This window comes from Oncorhynchus keta, chromosome 10, assembly GCF_023373465.1.
Source record: "Oncorhynchus keta strain PuntledgeMale-10-30-2019 chromosome 10, Oket_V2, whole genome shotgun sequence".
Lineage (NCBI taxonomy): Eukaryota > Metazoa > Chordata > Actinopteri > Salmoniformes > Salmonidae > Oncorhynchus > Oncorhynchus keta.
In genome coordinates, this window is record NC_068430.1 from 27,252,105 (window position 1) to 27,262,122 (window position 10,018).

A 10,018-nucleotide genomic window follows, 5' to 3' on the forward strand; every position below is an offset into this window, starting at 1 on the left:
TTAAATACAGGCAAATATGTACGCAACTATGGCCATTCAAGTTAACAGGCGACATACTTGTTGATGCTGAGTTGGAGTAACAGAACATATACTCACGCTTTCCTTTACCCTATGTTGTTTTAATAAGAAACGATTTGACTTGGTTTAAAAATCATAGCGTAACCATCGGGTTTGTTACTGTGGGACGGTGTTTAAATCACTATATAAATCAAAGTACTTCGTTTTCTGTATGGATCATTAGAACATGTTGCTTCATTTGTACATTCTGTGCAGGATAACAAAGGAGAGCGAAGGTTACATATGTAACCACGGTTTTGTGAGCTATATGATCACTCCAATATATTGGTATCACTCCACATCCAAAATGAGGATTTACAGATTCACTCCCGTGTACACCTGTGTCACAGGCTGGGTTACACCCCTATATATAGACCCCATGGCCACGACACATGTTCTCTACATCATTGTTGAGGTGCCTCTAGCACCGTAGAGGATTGGAGTGTGTTTCGTTACCTTCGTTATGTTTCACTATATTGGATCACTCCAATATATTGGTATACCCGTATCAGATTTAGTCGGTGCTAGAGGGGCCTGGCCAGCCAACCAACCACAGAGGGAGGTGCCACATTACCCGATAGTACCTAGCAAAGGTGCAAGAGGAAGTAGAGGGCCGTAGCACAGATATCAGCGATGGGCACTCCTCTTAGTAGAGCCCAGGAAGCAGCCACACTTCATGTTGAATGTGCCACCACAGATCCCAGCACTGGCCTGCCAATATGCTGTCGTATTCGTGTCCATGATTCAGTGAGAGAGCCTCTGCTTGATAGCCCATCCCCCCAGGACTCTCTCACCATAGCAGCCAGAAATCCGGTATGTTGTTCTCACTGACCGCACCTCCAGTGCCCGCACAGGACACGGCATGCTGGAGGGAGGCCCGTGGCGGGGGGTTGTAAGCAGACAGGATAAAAGTGATGTTCACATGCCTGTCTGACAAAACCTTCTGGAGGAATGAAGGGTTGGGGCGGAGAGATATACTTCTCCCACCGGTGTCCATATCAGGATCCCACGGGTAAATTCCACCCAGTTGAGAAACATACAGGGAACAAGTAGACTAAAGCAGGGATGTGACCAGATAACAGCTCATCTGCCCACCCTCCAGTGACTTCTCAGGAACCCTAACATACACCTAACGTGATTACAAGACAATTCCAAACAGAGTGATGTCCGTTTACTGTACGATGTTGTTGTTTATCTCAGGCAGAGACGGGGCATGTTCCATATGATGTAGTGTGTGTATATTCTGCATTTATGAAATTAGTTTGATGTGATCTGAAAGTAGAGGGCATAATGTTTCTAGAACTGTACCCCAATATATTTACATTTAGATGGAGTATTTGATTGTTCTGGCTGCCAAGCCAATCTGCCCTCTAAACAGAACATGTAAGGTCCTTGGACTATATGGATTACTATACTCCTTTAGTCCATTGGACTACATATCACTAGTCTAGTAACCTTCTGTCTTATACAGTATTTTCACATCAATGCAGATGCAGCTACTTAAGACTGTTGAGACGCACCTATGGTTCTTTGCTTAGCTTCACATGAGACAAGATAATGTATATCTATAACATGAAGTAGTGCCATACTGAATACATTGTGTGTTCAGGAACTGTCCCCTGTGACAATTTGTCAAGATCACCATTTTCCTTAGACCTTCACTTTGATGCTGTTAGAACAAGGATCAATGTTCTGTTACTGCCAGTTGTCTTGCACTTTAACTCCTTATCCTTTAAAAGGCAGTCTCTATGGGGGTGCCACAGGGTTCAATTCTCAGGCCGACTCTCTTCTCTGTATACATTAATGATGTCGCTCTTGCTGATGGTGATTCTCTGATCCACCTCTATGCAGATGACACCATTCTGTATACTTCTGGACCTTTTTTGGACACTGTGTTAACTAACCTCCAGACGAACTTCAATGACATTCAACTCTCCTTCCGTGGCATCCAACTGCTCTTAAATGGAAGTAAAACTAAATGCATGCTCTTCAACCAATCGCTGCCCGCACCTGCCCGCCCACATAGCATCACTACTCTGGACGGTTCTGACTTAGAATATGTGGACAACTACAAATACATAGGTGTCTGGTTAGACTGTAAATTCTCCTTTCAGACTCATATTAAGCATCTCCAATCCAAAATTAAATCTAGAATCGGCTTCCTATTTCGCAACAAAGCATCCTTCACTCATGCTGCCAAACATACTCTCGCAAAACTGACTATCCTACAGATCCTTGAATTTGGCGATGTCATTTTCAAAACACTCTACTCAGCAAATTGGATGCAGTCTATCACAGTGCCATCTGTTTCGTCACCAAATCCCCATATACTACCCACCACTGTGACCTGTATGCTCTCGTTGGCTGCCCTTTGCTTCATGTTCGTTGCCAAACCCACTGGCCCCAGGTCATCTATAAGTCTATGCTAGGTAAAGCCCCGCCTTATCTCAGCTCACTGGTCACCATAGCAGCATCCACCCGTAGCACGCACTCCAGCAGGTATATTTCACTGGTCATCCCCAAAGCCAACTTCTCATTTCGCCGCCTTCCAGTTCTCGGTTGCCAATGACTGGAACAAATTGCAAAAATCACTGAAGCTGGAGACTCATATCTCCTTCACTAACTTTAAGCATCAGCAATCAGAGCAGCTTACATATCATTGTACATAGCCCATCTGTAAATAGCCCATCCAACTACCTCATCCCCATATCATTTGATGTATATTTTTTTCCCCCCTTCTCCTTTGCACCCGTGTCTCTACTTGCACATTCATCTTCTGCACATCATGTTTATTTGCTCAACTGTAATTATTTAGCCACTTCGGCCTATTTGTTGCTGGTGGTGTATGGTGTTAAGTTACGCCATTTCTTTACTTTGTACAAAAGGATTAACCTAACTAATGTACATTTTCAAATGGTCATCCTTTTGTAAAAGCAGCTTAATAAAACAGTCAACCACCTTGAGTCTTGGTCCTGATAAGTCAACCTAACAACACCATGCAAACTAAAATTGATCATATGTGGGGTTGAGCTATTGTATTTATCACCATTTTAACTCGAATGAGAAATCACAACTTTAGCCAAAATATGGATCAATTTATGTGTTCAGGCTATATACAATAATTCACAATGAACATTGAAGATCTTAAACAATTTACCAGTGGACCTTCACTTAAAAGGCAAAACATTGGTACCAACTAAGTTTGCAGGTTACATCCACACACACAGGACTTCAAACAGTAACTGCAGATGATGCCAGTACAGCTAGTAAGGTTAAGATATGAGAGAGTTGAGAAAAAAAGGCTGCGTTTACACAGGCAGCCCAATTCTAATATTCTTTCCACCAATTGTTATTTTGACTGATCACCAGATTGGGTTAAAGACCAATTAGTGAAAAAACTAATCAGAATTGGGTTGCCTGTCAAACGCAGCCAGAAGGTCATAGATGTTCATTTAAAATCTGTGTTGAAGTCATAGGCATCATCTGTCTGGACTGAGGAGAGAATGTTGACTGGGACAGGAACCTGGAACCTCACTTTGGCTGGTTCTTCTGTAAAGAGGAGAAATCATTAGGTAAGTGATATTGACAGACTTGATTGGGAATGAAACAGGAATTAAGCTATTCCCTGAGGGAAAAATTAAATACATCCATTTCATTCTAGATCCCAAGCAAGGTTCTCAGTCTGGCTCAGCAGTGGGATCAGAGTTGGATTAGAAGTCTTCACTTAAAGTCAGACTTGCTTTATTGTCCTCATTTCCACACAGACCGATCCTATATTAATAAGGAACATAACAGGAATGAAGCTGGTCTCTAATATTGATTTACTTGTGACTGGTGTCTGTATCTGTGGTTCATCCGTTTCATCTGCATCAGACACCTCTTCAACCCCATCATCCTGAAATTAAAAGATATTCCATTAAAGGCCTTTATTTCTTTGCAGTAATAGCTCAGATCTGCCTCGAAAGGATTAGTTTAGACATTTTATACATCGCCTTGTCTGGAATTTACAATAAATCAGCTCAGCAGTGGGATCAGTTGGATTAGATGTCTTCATTAACTCAAGACTTGCGTTATTTGTCTTAATTACCATGCTAGAACAGACTGATCCTACTTTAATTTGATTTATCAGGTGAGAAATAAGTGTAAAGATTTTCTACCTCTTGGTTCGCACAGCTACCCTCCATCTCCTCTTCCTCAGTGGGCCCTTGAGCAGGTTTGTCCTCAACCACGTCACTGTCACTCAGCACTCCTGCAGTGGGGCCTTTAGACAGGAGGATGATGCTGCTGGCCTGGTTTGGGAACTTTACACCTAGGAGAGTAGGTCAGTCATCACATACACTTACTGTACAAAACATTAGGAACACCTTCCTAATATTGAGTTGCACCCATTTCCACCCAGAACAGCCTCAATTTGTCAGGGCATGGACTCTACAAGTTGTTGAAAGCAATACACAGGGATGCTAGCCCAGGTTGACTCCCAATGCTTCCCACCACTGTGTCAAGTCGGCTGGTGGACCATTCTTGATACACACAGGAAACTTGAGCGTGACAAACCCAGCAGCTTTATCCTTTATTTAACTAGGCAAGTCAGTTAAGAACAAATTCTAATTTTCAATGACGGCCTAGGAACAGTGGGTTAATTGCCTGTTCAGGGGCAGAACGACAGATCTGCACCTTGTCAGCTCAGGATTTGAACTTACAACCTTCCGGTTACAATTCCAATGCTCTAACCACTAGGCCTTTGCATTTGACACTAAAACCAGGGCACCTGGCACCTATCATACCCCGTTCAAAAGCATTTAAATCTTTTGTCTTGCCCATTCACCCTCTGAATGGCAAACCATGTCTCAACATGTAAACATCATTATTTAACTTGTCGCCTTCCCTTCATCTACACCGATTGAAGTGGATTTAACAAGTGACATCAATAACAGATCATAGCTTTCACCTGGTCAGTCTGTCATTGAAAGAGCAGGTGTTTGTAACCTCAGTGTACATCAGGGTTTTCCAACTCTGGTCCTCCAGTACACACACCAGTACAGGCCCTTTTTGTTATGGCCCTGGACAAGCCCACCTGATTCGACATGGCAACTAACCATCAAGCCCGTGACAAATAATAAGGTGTTTTTGTCCAGGGCGACAACAAAAGGTATGCTGGTGGGGGTACTCGAGGATGGGAAACACTGGTGTACATCAACAAACTCATTACTGGGCGGAAGGTAACCTGGCAGTTGAGTGTTGGGCCACTAACCGAAAGGTCGCTGGTTCAAATCCCCGAGCCGACTAGATGAATAAGAGCGTCTGCTAAATGACAAATGTAAAACGAGAAGATTATTCTATTAGAGAAAATACTAAATTAACACACTTCTTAGAGTCTCCTCGTTGCTCTTCCTCAGCTTGTCCAAGTCCCAGCCCTTCTGCATCTCTGTTACAATGTCTTCAGAGAGGTATGGGGGAAGGCATGGCTTTTCAGGGGCTTTGCAGTGATAACTCAGCTTTGCCCTGAAAATATAAACATTTTAAGTATTTACAAAAAATACCTTTCATTCTAGTTTCCAGGCGAAGTGCTCAGTCTGGCTCAGCAGAGGGATCAGAGTTGGATTAGAAGTCTTCACTTTAACTCAAGAATTGCGTTAATTATCCTCATTTCCATGCTAGCCTCACCCTACTTTAAATTTGATTGGTGACAAATCATGACGATGACAACACTCACCCTGTCCAATCACTGAGGAAGGTAGAGGCAGCCAGCTCTGTGTTAGGGAATCCACCCTTCTGCAGAAATCCACGTTTCTTGGCAAAAAAGGATAAAAACTCCAACGAGTTTCTGAAGTCCGGAACATTGTACTGAAGCATTACCTGAAACACAAAGTCCAGGATTAACTATTAGTAGGCTCAGCAGACATAGGGCTTGATCTCAAACTTGGCAGTAAACATATCCTCACACCAGTGATCTCAGTTTCACCTGTTGCTTGTTGCACTGTTTGAGCAGGGTCCTGACAGCCTCTAGAACAGTCTCCTGCTTGTCCTCCACCTGGAGACTCCTCAGCGCCATGGCAGCTTTTGGGTTAGACTGGGCCGCCACTATCCCTGGGCTATCAATCATCTTGACATTTTTAGAGATGTGGACATCTTGGAAGCACCTGCAAGAGTCAGACATGAGGTATGTTAGATGTTAAGCTACAAGTGGCATTTGAGCAAATTCAGGTGAAAAGACATGACCAAGGGTTTTGGACTGTTCAGCCCCTATTGGTAAGACCTCGATGAGGTGTATGAAGCTCAGTGTTGGATTGAATATAGACTCCACTGTTTTGTCAGATCTTCAACCTCATCATGCTTCATACAATTCCTCACCATCTGCAAATAGAATGGACTCCATCATTATCATGAATGGTTCAGCTTCACTCACCTGGTGATCCCTCTCTGGACTCCTGCATTACAGGCCCTCATCCCTTTTAGGCTGTTGATCAAACTGCTCTTCCCCACGTTGGGGAACCCTGAGGGGACAGCGGAGGGCACAAGCGGTTCAAGTAATAGACAATGTGCATTTATAATGTTCAGGATAAACCCCTAAAGATTCATAATCTTGTTGACATATAACAGATAAGACAAAGACAGGCTAATGTGTGCATACAGTACGATAATATAATTTGATAAAATAAACTGAACGAACAAGACCGATCAGACAAAATATGACATAGGGTACACAACAGGACACTGCGATCGCTATGGATGAGATCAGCGTTGTAGTAGTAGTCACAGACATCAGTAGTTCACACAAATCATCATAATTTCGTAAGCACAGCATTTTAATACCACCACTCGAGAGCCATACTAATTACAAGAGGAGATGTCTAAATAATGGCGAGGGGAGTAGCTTCCTTACCGGCTAAGCCCACTTTTACTGAGCCCCCTCTCCCTGTCCCATTTGCAAAGTCTCCCAGGAGCTGGAGAAGACAGCCACCGCCATAACACGCCACTCCTTTGGTCTGGTCTACTACTCCATTAAGAGTTGCAAACCTAGCCTTCTTCTCTTGCTGTTTAACAAAAAAACATGTATAAGCATTTATGATCAATATTCAAATAGTCTACACAGTAATGACCAATTCTCTACATTCTGCACATGTGACCGAACCTGGTCATCAATACGGATTCCCCAAGTAGTCAGTGAAATTAATTCCATTAAAATCTTAGGCACTGCATGTACATAGTCCATACCACCGTTTTATCCTGTAGTTGTGTGGATGCCTTGAACGCCACAACTGGGAACTCAAGCTGAAGACACTGCAGCCACTTCTCCACATTCTCTTTAGGGACAAGATCTGCAGGATGTGGAAAATTAATTGTATGGTTAAGTTGAATTACCTTTTGAATAAAGATAACACTGCATCTCAATATAATTTACATAAATTAAAGACTTATCCATAAGATTATTACCTATTTTGTTCAACAGGAATAGTAGCTTCTTGTTTCCACCCCTCTTCAGTACAGCTTCCTCTAGCTGTGGACACCTGCAGCCAAGGGGATCTCTGGCGTCTAGGACTTCAATTATAACGTCAGAGGCATCGATCACCTGAAGAAAATATAGACTGAATATCAATCCATAGGGACAAGCAGGTAGGGCATGTCTTCGCACCTAATATCAATTGAGACATGTAGATTTAATAATCCTAGCTACCTTGTTTAATTCTGAACAAAAGTGCTTCTTTGAATTCCTCGGGTCACTTTGTTTCACCATCTGTTTGACAAGGTCCTCCTGTGACGGTAACTCCTGTGGAGTTAAAATGTGGAGTTAAAATATTGTGGTCCTTCTGTAGCACAGTTGGTAGAGCATGGCGCTTGTAACGCCAGGGTAGTGGGTTCGATTCCCGGGACCACCCATACGTAGAATGTATGCACACATGACTGTAAGTCGCTTTGGATAAAAGCATCTGCTAAATGGCATATATTATTATTATTATATATTATTGTCAAGCTACATGAGTGCATGATTTTTTGACGCCCTTCACATACCTTTCTGGCTTTCTTCACTTTGGTGTCTCTATCACTACTGGCAGCGTTTTCCTTCTTCCTCTTCTGAGCCCGTTGTTGTTGCTTGGCAAGCTTTTTTTTTTCTTTTTCTTCTTCAAGCTGGGTTGGAAAGAGATGAGTGCACGTTCATCTAGGCCTAATTATTTTGCCACCTAAAATGAGAGGGGACCACAAAACAGTTCATGAACTCACCTTTAACCTCCTCTGTTCTGCTTCCCGCAGAATATCCTCTTTGAAGGGTGCTTTGTTGGGAACTCCAATATCCTTTTTCGCTTTTTTGCCTACTCCTTTCTTTTTTGCATCTTTTTTTAGTTTTCTGTTGTGTTCCCGGACCTAAAATCAAATTACATAAATCATGACAAGGCTTTATTTGCGCATATGGTATATTTTTTATTTAGTACATAGCTTATTAGAATAATATACTGAGCTAGCTAGCATACCTGATTCAACTATTCATCCTGCCCCTGAATAGGTGAATTATGTGAGCTAGTTCAGGACTACAACACAATTGTGAAACGTATAGAGAAGGTTTAAAACCACCGAGCTAGTCAACTTAGCTACTTCATGACAGCAACTGCTACCGTTAGGAGTAGCCTAAATATAATTAGGCATTGACAGTAAATAATACAATTCACCAATACCTTTTTCTGTATTTTGTAACGTTTGGAGCAAGACACACGTTTACTTGCTTTCTTTAACCCTGGAAAAACATAAAACACGCATGAAAGTCTCGGGCTTGCTAACAAGCTAATGCTAGCCAGCATGGGTCATTAGTTAAGTGTTAGCAGTCTAACTGGCAATGTACACATATATTCAACTGAAGATAATATTATTTGTGATTAATAAGGATAAACGACTGTACAATCCAAATGTAAAGACGTCAGCTACACATACCTGGGCGCTTCATTGCAGGACTGTGGTTCTGGCACTGTGACTAAAATTCTGCTGCACGTGGAACCACCAGCTAGCCTTTACGTTTCCGCTTCCGGTTTGGTCATCTTTGCTCATCTGCAGCTGTGCCCAGCAGATGGCGACAAAGCAGTATTTGACTCACTTTGACTTCATTTACGTAGGTGCCACTACCAGATCTATTTCATAGGATTTAAGTTCCTACAGTGCAGTACAATTACTAACCATTGCAATAAACGCAAGAAGTCATACTTTACTAAAACGCGCTCTCTCTCTTTAGGCCTACTCACTTGTGACCACTTGTGGGCACTTCAGATCCCCAGCTGCATGGGTGCCCCCAGAGTTGACTCACTGTGCTTTTTCTACCCCAACTTCCCAATCCATGTGACTATACCCTCCTGCACACATCTTGGGATCTCTCTCCTACACACTGCTGCAACATGTACGAATCCTTCGCAACTAAAGCACCGCAACAGGTTCGGAACAAAGGCCTTCACAGAATAGCTGATGTAACCCAACCTGAAACTGTATCAAAGTTCAACAATACAGACAAGGTACACTATTTCCACTGTGTCCGTGTCACAAACACAATCATCTGATCCACCTCTACACTCAACGTCACCCCATTTATTACTCCAGAGACTGTCCGTAAAGTAAAGAATCCCACACAAGCTTTGGGACCTTTAGTCTTCCGAAATAGAGGTCCAGAAAAGTCGGGTCCGCAGCCACTCCATATTGAAATTTCATGCAGTCTGACAGTGCTGTAAAATAGCTATACAAATCCGATTGGTCAGATTTTTGCAACTAATTTACCAATTACATTTACATTTAAGTCATTTAGCAGACGCTCTTATCCAGAGCGACTTACAAATTGGTGCATTCACCTTATGACATCCAGTGGAACAGCCACTTTACAATAGTGCATCTAAATCTTTCAAGGGGGGTGAGAAGGATTACTTATCCTATCCTAGGTATTCCTTAAAGAGGTGGGGTTTCAGGTGTCTCCGGAAGGTGGTGATTGACT

General features: G+C 42.6%; 1 protein-coding gene and 2 non-coding genes across 3 annotated transcripts; all 3 read right to left on the minus strand.

The window, feature by feature from the left end:
• Positions 1-3,137: 3,137 nt before the first annotated feature.
• LOC118388449 (guanine nucleotide-binding protein-like 3) lies at positions 3,138-9,104 on the minus strand. The gene is made up of 15 exons (XM_035777542.2): positions 8,980-9,104; positions 8,727-8,785; positions 8,278-8,418; positions 8,068-8,184; positions 7,733-7,825; positions 7,492-7,627; positions 7,273-7,376; positions 6,941-7,091; positions 6,464-6,551; positions 6,020-6,197; positions 5,771-5,913; positions 5,423-5,559; positions 4,215-4,366; positions 3,883-3,952; positions 3,138-3,606 (listed from the first exon to the last, which is right to left on the minus strand). Exons 1-15 carry the CDS (start codon positions 8,990-8,992, stop codon positions 3,506-3,508), a joined length of 1,683 nt encoding a protein of 560 aa, XP_035633435.1. The 5' UTR covers positions 8,993-9,104; the 3' UTR covers positions 3,138-3,505.
• LOC118389667 (small nucleolar RNA SNORD19) lies at positions 3,742-3,817 on the minus strand. The gene has a single exon (XR_004826798.1). It is a non-coding gene; the product is annotated as a small nucleolar RNA SNORD19 (small nucleolar RNA).
• Positions 6,324-6,399, minus strand: LOC118389668 (small nucleolar RNA SNORD69). Its single transcript, XR_004826799.1, has one exon. It is a non-coding gene; the product is annotated as a small nucleolar RNA SNORD69 (small nucleolar RNA).
• Positions 9,105-10,018: the final 914 nt, after the last annotated feature.